The 24,039-nt window shown below is 44.3% G+C and overlaps 1 protein-coding gene across 3 annotated transcripts in view; it reads left to right on the top strand.

The window, feature by feature from the left end:
• NEK11 (NIMA related kinase 11) overlaps nucleotides 1-23,393 on the top strand; it is a 237,654-nt gene extending 214,261 nt beyond the window's left edge. For all 3 annotated transcript variants that reach the window (XM_056129480.1, XM_056129479.1, XM_056129478.1), the window contains one exon: nucleotides 22,950-23,393. In XM_056129480.1, the coding sequence (XP_055985455.1) occupies nucleotides 22,950-23,169 (220 nt within the window). In that variant the 3' untranslated portion in view covers nucleotides 23,170-23,393. The remainder of the gene's footprint in view (nucleotides 1-22,949) is intronic.
• Nucleotides 23,394-24,039: the final 646 nt, after the last annotated feature.

Genomic DNA, 24,039 nt, shown 5'->3' with positions numbered 1-24,039 from the left:
TCAGCCCGAATTTCTCTTGCCAAGAAGAACCTTTTATGATGTGATGTAGGTCCATTTGCTTTTTAAAAATATTGTTTGTTTTAATTGAATCACTGTGAGATAGAGCATTACAGATTATAACCATTTGCTTTGTTTTTGTTTTCCATTGCCAATGGAATGAAAATCATTGATGATCCCTCTGAGTTTCATATTTATATATGTGTGTGAATATATATGTATATGTATACATATATATGTATACATATGCATATATATACATGGGGGTTGACTCTTGTTGAATATGAAAGTCTTTCATTCACTTTAATGTACAGTATGAGATAGTTAACTTGAGTATGTGGCATGAGATGCCAGCATTTGTGAAGGAGACTTTTTTTGCTGTATTTCATGTGCCAGCTCCTTGGTCACAGATATGCTGTTTGTTACTCTGAGAACAGGATGCTTTTATACAAGGGTGGGAACCCTCAAGAACCTCCTAGTGCAGTTCGTGTTGGCCAGTTCAGTGGGAACACTCTCAACCAGCACTGAAAAAATTACCATTGAGGTGCAGAGTTCTGAATTTCATTTATACATGCAAGTCAATAAGGCCTATGGAGAAGCTGACAACTTAGCAGAAGCTGCAACCCATGGGCTTGTTTTTGGAAGTTACTGTTTCAGTAGAAGACAATAATCAAGTCAGGAGGAATTTTGAACTTATTTCTTTATTTCAAAGAATAGGTTGGTTTAATTTATCTTAGGAAAATGCAAGAATCTGTTCGAATTACCAGGTAGGTACAGAAAAGTACTATGTGTTAAACCGCGCCACCATGCCTGCCCAGAGGGGAAAGGGTGCTATCCCGCTCGCCCGCTCCTCTCTGCAAAGAAAGATGGCGGCCGCACGGGAGCCTTGTGGACAGCAGGTTTGAGCCGGGGGCGGAGGGTGGCAGGGGCCTCATGGGAAGGGGGCGTTCTGGGCCGTCCTTCACGCCCGACCGAGGTCACCAGCTGCCCCCCACGAGCGGCTCTCCGGCACGGCCACGACTCCAGAGCACAGAAACCAATCTCTTAACTATCTAACTTTTAATAGAAATACTTCCAGGGTTAATAAGTAAAACAGCAGAAATCCAATACCGCGCGGCCGCAATAGCGGCCGCGCGACATTATTTTATTCTTAAACCAAGCTGTAGAAAGCAAATCATTTCACAACGCTGTTTCAGCATATCTGATTGATGGGGGGTCATAAACTCTAAACAATAATTGTGCATCTTCTATCGAAACAATGTATCTAGTCAAAGTAAATAGAGAGTTAACTAGAACTCATCTGCCACACAGGAATTGGGAGGGGTGGGAGGTGGGGTTCTATTGGGGTTCACGGTTAAAAATAAGTATTGGTAAAGGGAAATGTGTTTGATACTTACATGACTGAGACCTAAACCCGAAAGCTCTGTAACTTTTCCCACAGTGATTCAATAAAGAAATAAATTATGAAAAAAAAAGAAAGAAAAGTACAGAAGGTAGCCAGACCACCCAGAGTGGACCTAGAGGTGCTCAGAGCCAATTCAGTGTCAAAAGGGAGGAAAGTTCCTATAAGAAAACCCTGTTTGGTACATATACACAATGGAATTCTATGCAGTTGTTAGAAATAATGAAGTCATGAAATTTGCAAACAAGGGGTTCTAAATGGAAAGTATCATGCTAAGTAAAATGAGTCAGAAAGAGAGGGACAGACTTAGAAAGACTGCACTCATCTGGGAAATATAAAGTAACAAAATGGGAGACAAGCACCGAAGAATAGTAGAGATAAGTACCAGGAGGTCTGCTCCATGGCTTGGAAGCTGGCAGCAGATGCTGGGGGGGGAAGGCAGCTCAGATAGAGAAGGGAACACCAAGTAAAGGGTGTTTGGAGGACTCGCTCAGGATGTGAGATGCGTGCTGAAAGTAGACTATAGACTGAACACGATGGCCACTCAATACCTAATATTGAAAACCACAACACCCTAAAGGAAAGAGAGAGCAAAACGGAATACCCTGCCACAGAGGTGGGGCGGGTTGGGGAAGGGAGAGGGGGATGGGAGGTCTACTGGGTTCATTGTTGATGGAGAATGGGCACTGGTAGAGGGATGGGTACTTGATCATTGCATAACTGAAACCCAAGCATGAAAGTTTATAAGTCTACAACTGTACCTCATGGTGTTTCACTAATAAAAAACAAAACAAAACAAAACAAAACCCTGTTTAGTTGGAAAACGGTCTGTCCTGCAGAGGAACCTTGCCAGACCTTGCTCTGCTTACCTATGGGCACAGTCTTTCATCTCTCTGATTCTTTTAATGGCTAGAATACAATACAGAGTTATTAACTAGGAACTAAAGTTCCAAGAGAGACAAGACTGAGACATGGGGATGTCATGAAATAGAAGCAATGGGGAAGCAATGTCACCTAGGGTCAAAGAATAAAAGGAGGAAGAGTTCAGGATCAGGAAAGCTTTGAGACTGGGAGGGTCTGCTGCTTGCTTCAGGCAGGAGTCTCTAGGGTGGTCACTGAGTCTGGGGCTGAGTGTGCTGGAGAGACTGACAATGAACCAGGACCTCAAGGGCGTGTCCTTGGTCTCCCTGGCACTCCAGGCTCCCTCGGGCAAAGCTCAGATCTGGACCCAGTGCCCCAAATCCATGCAAAAGGCAAGATTTGAAGCTGTAGCTTACTAACAGGCAGGCAATCCCCACTCCCCTCAACGCACACACACACACACACACACACACACACACTGTGTGTGTGTGTGTCTAAGCACCACTTGCTCCTTCAAGGAACCCAAGCTATTCTTTTCACACCTTTAGTGGAAACTAGCAAGCATTTACTTGTCACAGGACACACCTCTCCACAGCCTACAGATTTCCCTTAAATAGTTATTCCAAGGACATAAAGATGGACTTGGCTTCCTGTATGTGTCCATGTAAACACTCAAAAAGCTGTTTGTTTTCTGTACATCAAGTAGACAAGCTGTTTTGTGGTTATTATAAACATCCTCTCCTAACAGCCTAATTCTTTAAAAATGGAAAGAAACATTATGCCTCTCTGATTTTCTCCTCAAATAGAACCTTTTCATGCAAATGAAAGCATGAATCAAGCACAAAAACACCCTAATTGCTAATCATCGTATTTTTTAATGATTTCTAATTAGAGCAAAATTTAAAGTGAATACAAGCATATTAGAAAGCGTCTCATGTAGCCTTATTCTGTATCTGTCACTTATTAAGCTAAGCCTGCACATCTCCATGGGCTTAAGAGGAAGCTGGTTTCTTCTTACCTTTTTATTTGGTGGTGGAGAGTGGAGGTTGGGCCTCGCCCAGCAGTGTTCAGGGCTTACTCCTGGCTCAAAGATCACTCTGATGGTGTTGGGGATCAAACCACATCACTGGCCACATGTACAGAAAATGCCTTGCCCCTCCCCCCATCACCACTATACTCTATTTCCCGCCTCCTGTACCAGTTATGTTAAACATAAACACCCTTCCTAGCTTTTTGACACAAGGTGTACACTCAGGGGCCAGAGCTATAGTGCAGCAAGTAGGGCACTTGCCTTGCACATGACCAACCCTTCTTCAATCCCGGGCATCTCACATAGTTGTCTAGTACCACCAGGAAGAATTCCTGAGTACCCCTGAGCATTTACCCTCCCCCCACCCCCACCCCACTGCAAAAAGGAGGACATTCAATAGCCCCAAGTGACAAAATTCAGATATGTTGCTCTAGGACCTCCTTTTGATTATGATTTGAAAAAAAAAATACCTTAAAGTAATTTCTTATTTCTGTAATGAATTTTGTTAAAAAAAAAACACCGTGATTTACAAAGTTGTTCATAATACAGTTATTTCAAGTGTTTAGTGTTCCAATACCACCAGGTGACCTTCCCTCCACCAGTATCCCCAGTTTCCCTCCCAATTCCAACCTGCCCCCTTAGGCACTTAACAGATTTACTTTATATTGCTTATTCCAACAAAATTTTAAGAACTGGCAAATAGAATGATCAGAAAATAAATGAGTAAGAGTCAATTAGTGGGGGCTGGAGTGATAGCACAGCGGGTAGGGAGTTTGCCTTGCACATGGCTGACCCGGGTTCAATTCCCAGCATCCCATATGGTCCCCTGAGCACCGCCAGGAGTAATTCTTGAGTGCAGAGCCAGGAGTAACCTCTGTGCATCGCTGGGTGTGACCCCCCCCCAAAAAGAGTCAATTAGTGATTACTATATGATTTTGGCCTATGTAATAAGAAAAATTGAAAGCATTTATATGATATAACAAATTGCCCATTCTCATTTACATATACATGTTTTCAACTCTGGAATCTAAAGTGTATAAAATTTCATTTTATATGTGGATCTCGTAATGGTAATAATCATGTCTCACCTGTCATTAATAAAACTTTCAAGGCAATTCTGTCATAATATATTTTGGAGTTTACATGAAATAGGTAAGGCCTACATATATAACCTTTCCCTCTACACTTTATATAAACACTGCGGTTTACAGAGTTGTTCACGATGATTTGTTACAGTCATTCAGTATTCCAACACCAATCCCACCACCATTACATCTTCCCTCCACCTTGTTTCCAATTTTCCCACCAGCCCTTCAGACTGCCTCCATAGCAGGTCCTCAATAATTTATTTTATATTGCTTGTGATACATTGATTTCTTAAAGCTCCAAGCATGAGCTCTTGCTAGGATAGAGAGAGAGAGAGAGAGAGAGAGAGAGAGAGAGAGAGAGAGAAGAAGAAGAAGAAGAAGAAGAAGAGGAGAGAGAAAGAAGAGGAGAGAGAGAAGAGAGAGAAAGAAGAGGAGGGAGAGAGAGAGAGAGAGAGAGAGAGAGAGAGAGAGAGAGAGAGGGGTGTCCTATCCTTTTGTCCTTAAACTGAGGGGAAATCTCAGGATACCCACACAAATCCTGTCTGCCTTGGATCAGGAGAAAATGTTTCTGCCTATGGCAACTAAAGCAGCCTGAAACCAACCATTGTACTTGCTTGGTTTGCAAGGATGAGTGTCATAGAAACCAAGGCCAAGAAAGCATTAAATACAAAGGTTTCCCTGTTCCCAGGTAGACACCGTGTTTGGCCCTGGCTTTGCTGGAATGTGATGCCTCCTGGAAGGTCCTTCCTCTGGACCCGGGTGGGGGGGGGGCGTTGCAGACATTCTTTGGATCCCCGTACAAAGAGAAAGGGTAATCATGGAAGGCAGTGACCGCGGAAGGTGCGGAGAGCTGCTGCTAACCCTTTAGTGTTGGGCCTGCCTGCAAAGCCCCCATTTTGTTGTTCTCATTCCCTGTCAGAATCCAGAGAGAGTACAGCGGGTGAGGCCCGGCCTTGTAGGTGGCTGATGCAGGTTTGATTGAGCCTGCCAGGAGTGATCCCTGTGTGCAGAAAGAACCAGAAGTTCACAGTGAAGTTGGGTGTGGCTCAAAAACAAACAAGCAAAAATCCTGGGGTGAAACCTTGCTCCCACTAGCTGTGATTTGGAGGCATGCACTAGAGGAGGGAAGAGAGGTCACAGCCATGAAGTGTCAGTGTCGGCCATGCCCAGTCTGACATGAATGGACGTGTCAGAGGAACGGGGTGGAGGTGGGGGAGAGGAAGCCAGTGAACTATGACTGACTTCAGAGCAGAGTCCTGGCAGGGTGGAGCAAGCACGTGAAGGCCTTGTTGGTTGGGTCTTGGTGCTGCCCAGGCCAGGTGGAGGCCACTGGGGGTATAGGGCATACCGAACCAGCAACTCACTCCTGTCACAGTGTCACATGTGTGGGACAATATTAGCTTTGAATAGCACGTAGGCCCTTCCCTCCACTTGCAGTTGTCCCTGTCTACTGTCCTCCCACTGGCTCCCAGGCCACTAGTGTCTGCATCGACTGGGAATGCACTAGAAATGGGGGAGCAGGGCTGGAGAGAGAAAGCTGAGCTCCAGGTACGAAACCCGCACCATGTGTCCACTAAGCACTGCAGGGAGCCATCCAGGGCTCCTAGTTGAGCTGGGACTAGTCCCTGAGCACTGCTGGGTGTGACCCAACAAAACAAAATGAAAAACAAAACAAAAAAATCTCAATCTCCCTGTGTCTGAATCTGCAGTTTTAAGTTTGTTTTTCTTGGGGTGTCGAGAGTCAAACCCAGCAGTGCTCAGGGATTGCTCCCACCTTGGCCTTACAGTCACTCCCAGTGATGCTGAGGCACCTGATGGCATCAGGAATTGAATCTGGGTCTCCCAGACAAAGCCTGTGCTCCAGCCCTTTGAGCTAGCTTTCTAAGCCCCAAATCTGCTTTTATCAATATGGGTCCCAGATGAATCTCATGTCCAGGAAGATTAGATTGGAGATACCCATGCCCCGCTTCTGTGTCTGATCGCCCCCATATGCATGTTTCCCCAGGCATTCTGCCTTCAGAGTCCTTCTGTCTTTCTAGATTTATTGAACTGCATTTAAGAGACTATATAATCCATCGCTGTGTGAATTCAGGGTGTGAGTTGGACAAACTATCACTAAATTTAGTGTGTCCACTGTGATGATTTCAGATTCACAGAGACACTGGGCAAGGAAGGTCACTTTACCTTGTAGTTTCCTTTTGAAGAAGGGAAAGTTTCACAAACGTGTGTGCAATCCCGGGCAGAGCCATCACTGCGGCTTCCTCTATAGACTCCCAACATAAGCCCACTCTTAATTTGGATTTTAAATGTTTTGTGAATTCTTTGCTGCTTTTCACTCTGATTCTCCATCTGTCTCTTCACCTATAAGATCAAAAGGGAAGGGAGAGGGGGAGGCAGAGATCACTTACAATCTTGCAAAATAGTGTACAAAAATACACTAACACATTCCACTTGTTACTTCCCTTTTCAAATAAGAAACAAAAAAAGGGAATGAAAATAAATCCTTGAATTATGGTCATCAGAACTGAGACTGGGGTCAGTACTGCAGAGAGGGACAGGAAGGGACTAACCTACTGTAAGAAAATGAAAATGAAAAAATGAAATGAAGCATTTACTTTCATGATGTTGAAAAGTACCCATTGGTGTGTTAATTTGGAGGTCACTGTGTCTATGCGGAGATTTTACATGAACATTCTTATTTAATTCAGTAATTTCAGAAGTCATGCTACAGAAATCCTCACAGAAAAGCAGGGTTGGGGTTGGAGCAGAAAATGGTGGGTATAACACAGTCTCATCTGTGTGTTACTTTTCAGGGTGCCTGTTGGTGTCTTTATAACCTAGACTCAGTTGCTCACTGCACTGATTTCCATTGGAGTAATCTGTAACCACTCCAAGCACTATTTTAGTAAAGTTCAAAAAAACTAGGGTGCGTGTGTGTGTGTGTGTGTGTGTGTGTGTGTGTGTGTGTGTGTGTGATGTGAGTCTTAAGTTTAAAAACAAAAAACAACCGTGGCTGTCATGGCCTTGGATATCATGATTTTCCTCCCTCACTTTTTTTGAGCATCTCCCAGTGTTTTGAATATTCTGTTGGTATTTAAACAAGTGCCAGTACTTTCTAATAATACAACATCCAACTCCTGATTTTCTAGTTTTCAGATTTTTCCAACACGTATAAAGTTGACATAAATATTCTTCTTAACTTGCTCTTTATTTTTAGAAAAGTTCCAATTTTAGGGTTTTTCTTAAGGTAAATGTATTTTGGTGTTATGTTTGGTGTTATTAGAACGCTGTCATCAGCAAAGCGGAGGCGGTGTAGTTGCCGACCATCTATCTTCACTCCCATGTTTTCCCATTCCAGTCGTCGCATGAAGTTCTCGAGGGTGGCACTGAAGAGTTTTGGTGAAATGGTATCACCCTGCCGAACCCCTCTCTTGATATGGATGATTACTTCTTTGTAGAATGGTGAGATCTTGGTAGTGAATCCGCAATAGAGCTCACGAAGGATCCTGATGTATTGAGTTTGTACGCCCTGATTGGCTAGGGCTTCCATGACCACTTCCGTCTCAACAGAATCAAAGGCCTTCTTTAAATCAATGAACATTAGACAGAGCGGCATCTTGAACTCCCGAGATACCTCAATGAGCTTGGTTATTGTGTGGATATGGTCGATGGTACTGAATCCTTTTCGGAATCCAGCTTGTTCACATGGTTGTCCTTCATCTAGTGTTCTGCTAATCCTATTCAGGATGACTCGAGTGAATAGTTTGTAGATGACAGACAATAGGCAGATTGGGTGATAGTTGCCAATGTCGTGGATGTCTCCTTGTATAGTAGTACAGTCTTGCTGGTTTTCCATTGGGATGGAACCTTGCATTCAGACAGGTAGCGTGTGAAGAGTCGAGCCAATGTATTGATGAGTACTGATGGTAAGTTCTTCAGGTGTTCAGGTCTGATCTTGTCTGGGCCAGGTGCTCTTTGTTTCTTTACCGACGAGATGGCATGTTGGATTTCGGAAGGGAGAACATTGGGAACGACATATCCATCATGTGGTATGTGGTATGTGGGCAAGTGGATGTGGCTATTAAAGAGATCTGAGTAGAAGTCATGAATAATAATCTCCATTGCCCTTCTGGAAGATGTGATAGATCCATCATGATGTCGGAGGGCAGTCATCTTGGTTTTGTAGTTGGTGAAGGACAGGCGGGCATTACGAATGTTTTTCCCAGCTTCTGCTGCATCTACCAGTACTGCTGCTCTCCTGTTTTTGAGGTCATCCTTGATGGCTTCTCTGCACTGTTTTGCCAGTTCGGACGTTCGCTTGTGGTTGCCTGAGGCACGTGCCAAGCCACGTTGGCGAATAAGTTCAAGAGTGTTCGAAGAAAGACGGTTTTTTGTGGTTATCTCTCTCTTGGCATTCCTTGCACAATCATGGAGGTGCTGAATCATTCGATCGTATTCCTCATCAATGTTGTCAATGACGGCATCTTCCCATGTTGCCGCAATAGAGCCAAAGAGCTCCCAGTTGGTGGTTGTTCTGGGAGGCCTCTTCTTAAACCTTGCATTCTTTTCTCCTCGTTCTGTGAGGTAGAATTTTGCACGAAGAAGACGGTGGTCTGATCCCGTTTGGAATTTTGGGACAACAGCAACATCGGTTAGGCAAAACCGCCGATTGAATATGATGTGGTCTATTTCATTGTGGAACCGTCCATCGGGAGACTCCCATGTCCAACGTTTAGATTCAGCCTTTTGGAATTGTGAGTTACCATGGAAGGTTTTGGTTGACATGATGAACTCAGACAGTCTGTTACCCTGTTCGTTCCATTCCAGGCCATGGGTTCCGATGTGGAGTTCATCGACTGATCTTCTTGGTCCTATCTTGGCATTAAAATCACCGACAATGATCTTGTAGAAGGTGTGATCTTCTTTATAGAACTTCTCCAGCTCCATGTAGAATTTCTCAGTTTCTCTTTCACCATAACTGGATGTTGGTGCATAGACAACAAAGATAGAAACTGCCGGTAGTGAGCCACATTTATTCAAGTGTAATCGTCCGATTCGGGTTGTTAGGCATTCAAATGAATCAATGCTCGTGACTAAGTTTGTGTTGACAAGGATACCGCCACCACCGACGCCTCTTTTATCACATGTTCCAAGGAACAGTTCTTCTCCAGTGTCGAAAACAGCATGATGGGATTGATGTCTTCTCGTTTCGGTCAGACCAATGATGTCGTACTTGATCTTTCGTGCTTGTACCATAAGGTCTTCAATGGAGCAGGAGATGCCAGTGTACGAGCATTAAAAGTACAGACAATCATTTTTGTTTTTCTGTGTTTTGGCAGCCTATGTCTGCCTTGGTGTTTTATCAGCCTCTCCTTCCATATCCTTCTCGACTCTGCATATTCAGGGTTAGGGAAATGAGATCCATTTATTACTGGATTTGGCATATCAATTTGGTCTATTTGGCATAGACTACGGATAGCTTGCCAGGCTCTGCCGTGGCATCAACCAAGTGGCACAAATGCTGAACGACTTTGACCGTGAATGTGGAAAGGTCAGACTACAGCTGAATCTTACAAAGACAATGTTTATGAGAAACAGCCTTGTTCCTGATGCTCCATTCACTCTCAACGGAACCACCATCTCCGAATGCAACAGTTATATATACCTAGGTCGAGAAATCAACATGATGAATGACCTGGCACCTGAGTTGCGCAGGAGGAAGAGGGCGGCTTGGAATGCCTTCAAGAGCATTGAAGAAATAACTAAAAGGACAAAGAACCTCCAGCTACGAGCACATCTCTTTGATTCCACTATTCTTCCTGCATTAACATATGCCTCAGAGACCTGGACCCTACGAAAACAGGATGAGAACACTATTCGGGTCTCTCAAAGAGGAATCGAAAGAACTATGCTTGGAATATCACGATTCACTCAAATGAGAGATAGAATCCGGAGTTCTGATCTTCGTCAATGCTCAAGAATCAGGGACGCTGTCTCATTTGCCAAGACATCAAAAATCAGATGGGCTGGACAGGTAATGAGGTTTACAGACAACCGCTGGACTAGAGCCATTACTGATTGGATTCCACGGGACATCAAAAGATCACGTGGACACCCACCTATAAGATGGTCAGACTTCTTCGTCAAGACCCTAAATGATCGGTTTGAGGCTCTACATGTTCCTAAAACGAACAGATACCATTGGGCTACGCTAGCACCCAACCGGGATGAATGGAGACATTACTGGCACCCGCTTGAATAAATCGATGAATAACGGGGATTAAGTGATTAAGTGAAATGTATTTTACTAAGTAGTTTATAGAATATGACATTTTATTACAATGATTGGTTTGGGGATATTGCCTGTAATATTTATTTATTTATTTATTGTATTTTAAGCCACACCTAGCATTGCTCAGGGTTTACTTCTGTGCTCAGAATCATTCCTGATGGCACTTAGGGGCCTATATGTGGTGCCAGAGATCAAACAGAGCTTGCATACACATCAGCTGTAACCCCTATCATTTTTCTCTGGCCTGACCTTGATATTTATTGCCAGGGATTTGAATCAGGGTCATGACTGACACAACCACATGCTAAGCAAGTGTCTTACCTCCTAGATATCTCTGACAGCCTCTTATCATGTCTTAACTCCTGTTGTAAAACAAGTACATTCAGCAGTGCAACAGAGAGTCCTGGATAGGAAATGATGTCTCAGCTTGAACAGTTGACCTGCATGCATAAAAGCACCACAACTGCCTGTCAAAGGCTAATTCGGGGCATGGAGTGGCTTTTTAGACTCCTACGATTGGAAGTCTCATCCACAGCTCCAGCAAGTAATCTGGGACCTTGTTAAACTTAGGTTCTGCTTTGGTAGACAGGGTGGAAGCTAAAAGTCTGTGGTCAGCATCTTGTTGAAAGTGCTGAGGTTTGGTAGAACATTCTTCCCATGTCCTCAGTTCCTAAATCAAGTTTGATCCTGCATATCACATCCAGGATGCTGAGGCCAAGGGACTCAGACCCCATGCATGGTACTGCTCTCTTCTCTTTGGCACCTTGCTACCTGTAAGATACGCTTAGCAACTTAGGCTTAGAGTTCATTGGAGGTTAGATCTGATTCAGTTCCCTTTCCCTCCACCCCACTGTCCCACGCCATCCTGCTGGAGATGCTAGTGTCTGATTTTGCAGTCCTCACCTCACCCACAAATCTAGGGAAGCTCTGCAGAGTCATGATCTTTTAAAGATATTCTCAGGTGAGTAGAAGCAGCTAAAAACTCCACTCAGCCAACCTTCCCTTAATGAAGAATTGGTCTCCTTGGCCTCAGGGTGGAAGACAGCTGAGAAATTAACTATCTACAGAGGCAAGGCTTTAGATGGGTTCCTCCTATCCTGCCCTAGCCCTGTGGTAGACACAAAAGCACTTCTCAGGGCCAGAGAGATAGTACCAGGGATAAGGTGCTTGCCTTGCACATGGTGACCCTAATTCGATCCCTGGCACCTAGTTCAATCTTTGAGCAAAGAGTCAGGTGGAAGCCCTGAACACTGCTGACATGAGCCTCCAGTAAAAAATAATAAGAGAAACACAGCTCAATCTTGATTTGTCCCTACCTTCCTGAGCAGGTGTCAACTTCAATAACTGTTGTGCAGATCCATGTCATCCCTTGAATGCAACTCACCGGGGAGTGAAGTATTGATCTCTAGTCTCAGCTTTTTCCTCAGGAAAACAGCCAGCACCACACTGGCCTTCCTAGTCTCTCTGTCTCCTTCTCTGCTCCCTCTCTCCCACCTGTCCTTTCTCTGAAATGCATGGCACAGTCCTGCCTTGTAGTTTGTGCAGGGATAAACCCATCTATAGACATCAGAAGAGAAGTTTTATAAAGGCAGTGTTTGAGAGAACAAGTGAGAAAATAATCTTTTATCAGTAGAGAAATTTAAATTTGGATCTAAATTGATATAAATCCCATATAACTAGGCCTTGGGAATCAAAACTATCTAGCACTGGCTTGAGGTCCATCTGGTCCTCTGGTACTTGAGGGCCTCTAGGCCATTGGTTTCATTCTCTGTGTGGGTGAGTATAGAATCTTATCCCATCGAGGACACTCTGACAGTAGGTGGCATCACTGCTGATTGTGGGTGCCAGTGTCAAGTGAGTACTCATTGTATCAAGTGACCCAAGATCAGGCCATTAGTATTAGTAGGAGAAGTTTGCCAGAGAGAATCTGGTGACAGTATGGCATTGAAATGTGGTCCCAGGAGCCAGAGCAATAGTACAGTGGGCAGGGCCTTACATGCAGCTGACCTGGATTCAATCCCTGGCAACCCTTATGGTGCTTTGGACCCCACCAGGAGTGATTCCTTAGTACAGAGCCAGGAGAAAGCCCAGAGCACAACCAGGTGTGACCCAAAAACAAACAAAAAAAATGGAAAACGTGAACCTATCAAGAAAAATTTTACAGGACAGACTTAACAAGGCAAGGAAAGCTTTGTTCATGATGCAACAGTGAGTGAACTGGAAAAAAGCTGTAAATACATCAGGGGCAGTTGGAGTCATGAGCTGAACACGGATGGAGAATTATGTAGAGTTGCTTGTTGAGGTCTCAAAGGTGGAGCCTTCCAGCTGAGCAGGCAAGGACAGATGTCTGAAGCATAGAACCTCTGGGAGCTCAGCTAAATGCTTAGTGAGGGAGTTCATACTTATGGAATCTCACTGAATGAAACACCACTCTTCAAATTTACTTTCCTCCCCAAAATCCACCAGCATGATTTCCCAATCATGGTAATACTTCTGAGAAATTGCTCCAACAAATTCTTGGGGTTTTTTTTGTTTTTCTTTTCGTTGGTTTGGGGGGAGGCATACCTGGTGATGGTCAAGTTGCTTTTGGCTTTGCATTCAGTAATTCCCGCTGGTGGTGCTTGGGGGACTATATGGGATTCCAGGGATCGAACCTAGGTTGGTTGCATGCAAGGCAAATGCTTATCCCACTGTACTATCACTCTGGCCCCAATTCAAAAATATTCTTCTAAGCATTTTTCTGCTCTAATTTCTCTTCTTATTTTCCTCCTCTTCCTTTGCCAATCCAGTTTTTCTTGTTGTGTTTTGGTGAGGAAATCTGTCTTATCTTCTGATATTTGATTCAATTTCAGCAAAGCCAGGGTGAAATGGACTTTCAAAAACTAAAAATTGGGGCTTGAATTGATCAAAGGAAGCACCATTGGAATTTAGCCTATAGGAGAACTTCATCCTTGTGGTCCGTGTTTCATGGTGCACTGGTTAGTGGGGTTTCCAGGACAGAATTAAAGCAAGGAAGTTGATGTGTTTTCTAATTATTTCATCATCTGGCCATCAGATTGGATGGACTCAGGCCAGGGTGCACTCTCCAGAGCCTAGGGTTGATGGACTCCCCTTGTTAACTTACAGGGCTTAAAAAAAACTCAAACACATCTCTCTGATTTTCAAATAAGGCATGCCTCTCTGGATTGTATTTTCTTTCTACAACATGTCTGTCTTGGAGCTATTATGAACAATCGGTTACAAGTGACAGTAAATCAATCTGAAGATAATGACAGTGTGGGAGCTGTGTCTATAAAAGAACAGTTTCCCACGGGGGTTTTCATTGTGTAGTTTAAAACAGAACGAATACAAGGTGATGTGTGGGAGACCACAGGCAGCAACTTCCAGAGCAGCAGCTGGGAGAGGGGCAGGGGAGGGATAGAAACAGCTCATTTCAGTAGCAGCAGGAGGAGGAATAGTAATGAGCGACACTAGGGAAAGCCAATCAGGATAAGGAACTATAATGAGGGAGCACCAGGGAAAGCCAATGAGGAGAAGGAATAGTGATGAGGGGAACCAGGGAAAGCCAATGAGGAAAAAGAATAGTATTGAGGGGCACCAGGGAAAGTTGACAGGGGACACATAGTAAAAATTTTGAGCAAAGATATTTAAAAAATTAATAATAAACCCTAAGTTGCGTTGCCTCTTAGGTAAGTGCAATGTCACAAAAAGGCTTCACCTATTTCTAAGGAGTTGCATAGTCATGTCTACAGTGAGAGCACTTTTCACCTGCTTGGAGATGTTGAATTACAAGGATTCCTTGTGGGTCCCAAGACACTTCCACTGTTATTTGCTGCACTTGTTTCCTTGAGCCAGGAGTTTGAGACAGGAGTGATCCTGGCATTAGACTCACCACCAGATTTTTCTAATACCCATGTGATGCCGTTGGGAGGGTCGGGAAGAGGCCTCACGTTTCTTCTTTGCAGAGATTAGAAACAGGCTCAGCACAGCACAGCTCATTTTTCAGAATTGAAGGCTGAGCGATGTCTTGTTGGTATTAGACTTCCAGGGTTGAACTTAAAGGGCTACACACAGAAGTTGCTTTCTCGTAGTATATGTCTTAAAGTTCTATAATGATACAATGCATCACTTTTTAAAGTTTCTAATTTAGTTGTGTGGGGATTGGGAGACACAGGAAAATGCCTTAACCCTTGTACTTTCTCTCCAGCCCCCTCTTCCCATTTTTAAAAATAAATGAAATTTATTTTTTGCCACCAGCTCTACAAAGATACCACAGCCCGCAAACAAAACAAAATGCTTGCAGTGTACATAGGACCAGGAGAACTGACACCAGTCAGCTTCTGGTCTCCTAAATTGCCGTTACTTAGATATGTACTTACTCTTGCTATTGACTTCCCATTTGTGCTGTTTGGAGAAAAGTTTGTGAAAACATACATGTGGTACTATATGCCATTGAGGCTGGGTGTCAGGTTGATCCATGAACAGTTTACCCTACAAAGAAGACTGAAGGCCCAAGGCAAGAGACAACAAAAGGGTGTGTTGTTATGCTTATTGTTCTTTGCAAATTCGGCCTTGTAATGTGTCACCCAGTGGTGGGTAGGGGCTACTGCTAGCTCTGTGCGTGATGGTACACCATGGACCTTGTGGTGTCAGGGATGGAATCTGGTCCCACTTCATGCAAAGCTTGACCTCAGCCAGCTGAGCCATCTCACCAAACCCGCATTTTCAGTCCTATGCAATAACAGTTCCTGCTCATAGGGTATGTCTGAGTTAAGATCTTTTCTCCAACCCATGGGTTCATCCTTTGACCATGACTTGGTTGGTCCCTTTGAGGTCATGAATTTAATAGGTGAAAATAATTGAAAAAAAGATAAGTTCTTGTCATTTAAGACTGCAGTTTCCTGTTCTAAGAAAAGCACTTAAAAGGTGGCACCATCTTTCCCTCAACCTCTCTCTCTCTCTCTCTCTCTCTCTCTCTCTCTCTCTCTCTCCTTTCTCTCTGTCTCCTCTTTCTCCTCTCTCTTTCTTTATCTCTCTCCCTCTTCCCTCTGAATAATCAAAACTTTTCTTAAATTTAAACAGCACAGGGAATTCTCCTTCTCATCGCCAATCCTGGATAACAACAAGAAAGATTCCCAGAAATAGAATTTTCTCTTTTCTGACTCCTAAAATACTTGAATGCACCATTGCAGAAATATTGCCACGTGTTTCGTGAGTGTTGGAATAAATCTGCTTCCAGTATCAACTCTTGCTTTGATTTGGGTCTTCAAATGAATTTGTTTATGGCTGACCTGCTTCCTTCAGTGATGAGCAATTTATTCAGATTAAGTAAATTTCTAAGTGCAGCAATATGGCATCCTTTGCTACAGATTTTCAGCAATTGTGTTATGGTCAGGTAACTACATTTTGTGTAAGGATAGTTCTTTGAAATATGTGAGACTTGACTTGTCTCACAGAAGATTGAGGTTTATAACCATGAGCTGAGAGTCTGGGAAGAATATGAGTTCTCTAACCATGAGGGAGTGCATTCCATTAATGTCTGTTTATATCTCTTAAAGGCAAATCAATGGAGTATATTCAGATTGTCTTTATTAATGTCATAGGTCTGATTTGGGAATATTTGCGATTAACAGATAGAGGGAAGAAGAGCACAAAGGAGAAGTTAAAGATAAACACAGAGGATTAGGGGTAGCTGTTGGAATTGGGTGTACCTTGAGAGCACTGTGATGGGTGTAACTTAATAAACCTAAGCTCCCTGCAGAAGGAGCAAGGGCAAACCAGCCAGTGTTACTTCTTAAAATGCTTAGAACTATAATCCAACACCTTGGCACTTGGCACCAGTCTGCCTGTGCTAAGGACAGAAGTTGAGGGTTTTTAGAGACAGCCTGTGGACCTTGCCACAGTGTCAGATCCAGTAATGAAGGATTTTTTTCTCCCATACTTTAGCCTAGGCCCATGTGGGTACTGTCAAATCCCATTAGGAAGCCACAGGAAAAGAGTCTGTTTGGGGTTCCCTATTCATTATGGATGTTAGATCCTTCATTTAGTTCTCTAGATCCATGATTGAATTCAGGAGAGATTGGAAATGGAAAGATGTAAATGTTGATTTTCATCTCAGGACAGTTTGAGGAATCCAACAAGACTGGCTGGCAGAATCATCATGAGAGAGAGACTTGAGGTGATCAAGACCCAAAATTGGGCTCGCAGAATAAGGCAGAGACTGGGACAGGAAACCAGGAAAGACTTTGGAATCAACAAACACTGAAAAGGAGAGGGTGTGTAAGGAGGACTTCCTTTTCTGGCTTCCTATTACAGCTGAGAGAGGTGCCCTTTAAACTTCTGGTTGGAGTTATCAAGGGGGTTAGATATTCACAAGCCTTGAGTTGACCCGAAGGCGTTATAGGAAGTTAGTCCCCAGTCTATTAATCCGTAGGGCTAGGTGGGGCCACATAAGTAGAAAATATTCATCGATTGCCTTGAGCAGGCCCCAGTAACGTCTCCTTCGTCCCAGCCCTGAGATTTTTTTAAAAAGTGCCATATTCAAGGCTCTTTCAGAGTTAGGAGAATGAGACCCTTCATTGTTACTGGTACTTGGCATATTGGGTACGCCATGAGGAGTTTGCCAGACTCTGCCGTGTGGGCAGGTTGCATTCGGTAGCTTGCCAGTTTGTCCAAAGTAGGAATGAGATGATAAGATGTCTTCCGGGAGCTGGGTTTTATAGTCTCTGAGTCTTGGCCATTGATGGGATTACACAGCGCCAGGGGGCCAGTTGGTGGGTGTGACCCCCACCTACTGGAATTTGAAGGAGCTGGGTGGAGGATGTTCAGCCCCGATCCAAGTAGGCTTGGAGATCTCAGCCCTGGGACCCGCGTGCCTTTGTTCCCCTGCCGGTACCTTCATGTGTGCGGAGAGTGGTCTCAGCATGGTGGTGGCTGGTTCTGGAGGTCTTCGGCTGCCGGAGCCCTGATTGGGGTGGGGAGGAAAACTCAACCCGCTCCCCTCCAAGGGGCCCCGGCGAGGACAGCCACGCACGGGGGCAGGAGACTCTGAAAATAAAGATAGGTGTAAATAAAGTAGAAAATAAAGATAGAGAAAATCATAGGGACATGGGAGTAAGTCCTGGGCTACCCTTAACAATAGTAGGTAAAGTGAAGAGAGTGGGCCATTGAGGTTAAGGGGAAGCAGATGGTGTGATGTGGTGTGATGTTAGGATAGAAGGAGCTAGGTGGGCACACCATAATGAGGAGATGCTCAATGAAGCAGGTAGATGGATCAATTTCCACACTGGGAAGATGAGGACCCTGTTACAGATGTGTTTCTATTTTTTCACGCAATACTAGGTAATACCATCTGTTGAGAAAGAATAAAGTCATTTTAAAATAAAAAAAAATATGTTATTTTGAACAGTGGAAAACAAGTATACCAGGGAAGTATGGGAGCAGCAGTCCTGGGCAGTGCTCAGGCCATTTGATCTGTGATGATCAATTTTCTAAATAAAATCTCTGGGTAGAATTGGGCAGTTTCCTGTAGGAATATTTTATTGTTTGAGTGCCTATCAGAGTATAGTCATCAGATCTTTGCCAGAGGATTTTGGCACAAATGATTACACTGAACCACATTTCTGTGACTGCATTACTGCATTACATGACCTGCAAGGTCATGGTTTACAGTAATGCACCTTGAAATTTAACTTCAGGTAAGTGGGCAGTGAAGACTGGAAGGTACAAAGGGGTGGTTTTTTTCATTGGTGCTAAGAGTCCAAGGGGTTGAACATAAGCGTGAAATAGAAGAAGAGCCGGAGTATGGTAGGAACAGTAAGAGGCTATTGCGTGGGTGGGAAATCAGAACTAGAGGCAATGGTGTTAGTAATGTGGATGAGGTTGGTGATTTAGGGAGAGGGCAACTGGGCAGGGTGATTAGGGAATAACTAATGAGGGCATCGTCATTGGTTATAAAGCCGTCCAGAATCAGAGGCCCCATGGATTGTGTATAGAAATGTGTGGGTAAGGGGCATGTGGGCTATGGAAGGAAGAGGGATGGCTAGTTGCTGAAGTCGTCTGTGAAGGGGGACTGGCCAGACTTTGGTAAATATCAGCCAAAGGAAGCTGGCCGTGACTGAGAGGATAAGGACTGGGAGGCACCCTGGAACCAGATGTAAGCCCTTGGCAGAAAGAGGAGTCCTGTGTCTAGCTGGGCGATGTTGACCCTGAGAACAAAGTCATCTCTCCTGCCCCGGAAGTTCCAGGAAGTCCCACCCTGGAAGTTTCAGGAAGTTTCCCTCTGGAAGTTCCAGGAAGTTCCCCCTGGATTTGAGTTCAAGCCTCATCAACTATGTACTGTCTTGCGCTTGACTGAGTCAGCCTACTTATCCTTGTCTGTAAAATGGAGATGAATGCTCCAAGGATGGCCTCATTCACAAGGATCACTTGAGATAATGAGAGTAAAAGCATTTTTCAAACTTACAAAGTACTTTAAAATAAAATAATGTATTGCCATGGCTCAATCAGACACCGCACACATTAATTTTAGCAAATCGGGTGTTTGGAGAACTGTGCTCTTTTGAAAATGAGCCACATTTGGAAATGTTTTTTGGCCAGATGAACATTTATTGAGTAAGGACAAAGGTGGTCATATGCCAAGGGGAAGGGACTAGATATGGGAACAGAAAACAGAAAAACATGTAAAAACAATTCATGATTCGTGTGTTAGCCAGTAATTTTTTCTTTTTCTTTCTTTTTTTTAAAACTTTTCTTAATGTTAATTTTCAAAAGAGACTCAGAAAGTCTGTGGACTGTGGGGAGATCACAAGGTCATCCTGACAGTGAGACCCATTCTTGTACATATTCTCGGTTCCCTGGAAACACTTGTGTTCTACCAAGTAGTCGTGTTTGCTTTGACCACACCATGCCTCCAACAGTTTATCTCTTGCATCATAATTATTGACTTTTTTGTTTTGTGGCCACATCTAGTGGTGTTCAGGGTTTACTCCTGGCTCTGTGCTCAGGGGTGGCGCCTGGTGGGCCTTGGGACCATATAGGTTGCCAAGGATTGAACCTGGTTCGACTGCATGCAAGGTATATACCCTACCCACTGTACTATCACTCTGGCCCCGCTTTATAATTATCATCTTCTGAGCAGGATCTATTGCTTGTTCTTCGAACCATAACACCTATCTGATCCTTGTATTCTTGAGAGTACAGAGTGGAATGGTACAGCAGAATAAGAGCTTCAACACAAATGGGGCTCTGATTCATGCCTCCTGTGTTACTGTCAGCATTAGCATCATCACTGACTAGCAGTAATATTACTAGTAACAGTTACTATGACTAGTAAAATATTACTAGCAGTAATATTTTTAAAAATTCCAAAACCAAATTGATGGCACCAGAGAGATAGTACAGCAGGCAGGGCTCTTGCTTTGCTATGTCCACCTGGGTTTGATCCCCAGCACTACATATGGTCCCTTGAATCCTGCCAGGACTGATCCCTAAGCATAAAACTAAAAGTGAGTCCTGAGCACACCCAAGTGTGTCCCAAAGCAAACGCCTCCCAACCCTGCTGATTTGTTTTTGTTTTTGTGTTTTTGTTTTTGTTTTTTTACCTACTCCACTGAAATTAGAGACTAGGGAAGCTTGTCTTCAAGATTTAATTAATAAAATTGCATTTGCAACAAATAATCCCATTTTTACAAAAATATTTTCTCTTAATTCATCACAACCAGGGAAATATAGGAATCAGGAACATCTAATGAGTGAGCCACCATGCCTTAGCCCCACCCTATGAGACTCTGATGTCAGTTAATAGTCCCCTTGACCACAAGGCGACAGTTCCTAAGAGTGTGGTAACAAGGCAACTAGCCAGGACTGTGTGGCAGAGTAGCAGGAACCTTGTAGAGCCCTTAAAATGATGCCATGAGGGACAGGGAACAGGCTCAAAAGGCTGAGTATAGGCCTTGCATGGAGGAGAGCCAAGTTCCACTCTCAGCTCTGCATTGCCCCCCCCCCCCCCCCCAACGTATCACACCCACCCAAAGCACTACCAAGTTCGGCCTCTATCCCCGCCCTGCCCTTCCCCCACAAGCAAAGACCATATGAACATGAGGGCAGATTTTACAAAATGCCCTTGGGTGGCACAGCGCAGAGAAGCAGCATAGTGGGCATAATGATAGGAGGACAGAGATGCAGAGGGCAGGGAAGAGTGCAGAGTGGACGCAGCCTGAACTTGCCTTCATTGTTAGAATATTTGAAACAGTGTCGACAGACCGGAAGAAAGGTTCAATGAGTTACTGGTGGAACCAAACATGCCGTGCTTTGCCCCTGGGTCTTTAGTGTGTGTGCCCCTTCCTAGAAATAGAAGAAAATAGGGGCGTGACTAAATAGAGGGCGTCGAAGCAGATAAAGGGGACCCAGACCTGGGTGAGCAGTTGGCCTGTGGTCAACATCTTTCAACATCTTCAGCCTTTGTGTCTTTATCTGATGAGAAGGGATTAACATGCATGCAAGTGTGGTTATTATCCCTTCCTCCTGGGCCCTTGTCGCCCCCTCGCTGTTAGTTCACTCTCAAGGCTGTTTCCTCCTCCCAACTGTGGCCCTGACTGGCCACACAAGCATGCTCATGACTTTTTAATTCCTACATGAACTTTTTAATTCCTACATGAACTTCTCATGTTGCTCAATCCACTTCCTGGTTCCTCCCAGCCCTGCCTGACACTGTGTCCTGTGTTTGTTCTTTCCATCCAACTGCTTCCTCACAGGTATGCCCCATGGAGGCAGAATTTGGCCTAAGTTGCACAGTGCCACCTGTCCCACATTTCTAGCTGGGCACCTGCCTCATAACACGGGTCTGAGAAGTATTTGTTGATGCCACTATAATAAAGATGGAATCCTTGGGCTGAAGAGACAGTGAGTGAAGCACTTGCCTTGTATACAGCTGATCAGAATTATATCCGTGGCATCACATATGGTCCCCTGAGCACCACCAAGAGGAGTAAGCTCTGAACACTGTTGGGTGTGTGTCTCAATACCTTCCTCCCTCACCCCACTTTAAAAAAAATAACAGAATCCTACTATGTGCAGTACCATGGAATAAGCTAGAGAGCATCGTGCTGAATGAAATAAGTCAGAGGGAGATAACATCGTTTTATTTCACTCATATATGGTATACCAAGAAACTGCCAAACATGAATGAACCAAATGAAACAAACAAATTGTGAAAGCAAATTAGTGACAGAGGACAGTGTCAGATAGTGCTTGGAGGAACCATAGAGTGGAATGAGCAACATAAGAAGTTCATTTGGGTAGAAAATAAAATATGGAAACACTGAGCATGCTGGTATGGCCAATCAAAAAGGCCAGAGGATGGAGAAGGAGAGCCAAAGAATAGTACAGGGGGAAGGACACTTACACGAGCCCGACCTGAGTTGATCCCCAGCACCACATATGGTCCCCCTGAGCCCACCAGAAGTGATCCCAGAGTTCAGAACCACGAATAAACCCTGATCACAGGTGGGTATGGACCAAACACAAAAAGAAAAAAAAAGGAAGGGGCATGGGTATATAAGGTAAAAGGTGTCCAATGTATGGGGATGGATTGAATGGACTTTTAGTGGTGACCTATCAAAGTGATGATACAGGTGATGATTTGTCATGATGTATACCTGGTAATGGTAGCATGTTAGAAAATGATATGATTTCACTTAAAATGAAAATTAATTTTAAAAATTAAAAAGAACATTGGGGGGGGATGGAGCAATAGCACAGCAGGTAGGGCGTTTGCCTTGCACGTGGCCGACCTGAGTTCTATTCCCAGCATCCCATATGATCCCCTGAGCACTGCCAGGAGTAATTTCTGGGTGAAGAGCCAGGAATAACCCTGTGCATTGCCGGGAGTGACCCAAAAAGCAAAAAAAAAAAAAAAGAACATTTGGGGACTAGAGAAGTAGTCTTCCAGGAAGCTAGTAGTCTTCTAGGAAGCCACCAGAGATCATCCTCTGATCACAGAGGGTGATCACAGAGCCCCTGATCACTCCCAGGTGCCACCAACCACACCACTCCCCCAAGAAAATAACAAAAAAATAGAAGCATTTGCTGTAGTGCTGAATGTTCAAGGTGGAGACATTCCATCTTGTTTTTTTTCCATTTGTTTCCTAGACCCCAGAGTTGCAATGTCACTATTGTCTTATTAATTTAAAAATACCTTTCATGTGTATGGTTACCAGGTAACCCCCCTCTCTCTCTCTCTCTCTCTCTCTCTCTCTTTCTTGTTCATTTGTGTCGTAGATCTGCCATGCAGAAGCTGGGCACGCAGGTGTTTGAGGAGGTCTACAGTTACCTCAAGAAGGCCAGGCAGCAGAAGGCCAGCGAGGCAGAGATCCGGGAGTCTCTGGAAAAAGTGGTGCCCCGTGCCAGCGACTGTTTTGAAGTGGACCAGCTCCTCTACTTTGAGGACCAGGGACTGATCCCAGTGGGAGAAGGGCCCATACACCAGAAGCAGCACTAAGAAACTGTCCAGAAGAAGCAAGTTTCAGCGAGCGCTTTTCTTGCACATCCGTAGACCTCACTGGCTGGGTGTTCTTCCAGGAAGCCGTTACCCAGCTGGAACTGCCATCTTGCCCTTCACTTCCTTGACTCCTTTTGAGAGCCGGAAACACATCTTCTGTGCTCAGATTCCTGAACCAGTCAGTGTTGTTGGCTCTGAGCCGTGGATGGAGTTGAGCTGTCCTACCCTGTGCTCTCAAAGCCTCCCAGCAGCCCCAGCCCACCTGTTGGTAGCCCGGAAGAGGAGGTCATCTGCCCTTTGAAATTTCCACTTGGAAAGACCCAGCACTGCCTGCTTCTGAGTGACCCTTTGACATCTAACACACTGAGCTGCTGCCCTCGGAGCCAGCCATTCTCGTGTGAGGTGACCCCAGCCAAGGAGAAATCCCTTATGTGCGATAACAGGATTCAGAACAGAGCACTTCTTCTCTCGCCCAGTTCCCAAGTCCATCCGTGGAGTATTGAGGAACCTGATTCTTGATAAATGTATTTTTTTCCTATGGTTGCAAAAGAAATCACCTATTTAATCTTTTCCTTACCCAGCAGTATATTAATGAGCATATCACATACATGTAATGATTAGAGCAGGTAACATGTGGTTTAGCTGCTGACTATCTGGTATTGTGCTTATCATTTAAGAATCAAACTTGGTTGGCTGTTTTCACTAATGATGAGGACGAGGGGCTCCCCATTAGGTAGCTCAAGATATTTGCTACAAAATGAGTCACATGAATCTAATGCACAGATGCCCTATTGCTCCCAGCATTGCATCTTGCTAAGGACTGAGAGTTTGGCAGCCCATTGTCAATCATTGGTGGGGCCAACCCTCAAC

This window comes from Sorex fumeus, unplaced genomic scaffold (genome assembly GCF_029834395.1).
Source record: "Sorex fumeus unplaced genomic scaffold, SorFum_2.1 ptg000072l, whole genome shotgun sequence".
Classification (NCBI taxonomy): Eukaryota; Metazoa; Chordata; class Mammalia; order Eulipotyphla; family Soricidae; genus Sorex; species Sorex fumeus.
This window is presented reverse-complemented; position numbering and strand designations above follow the sequence as displayed.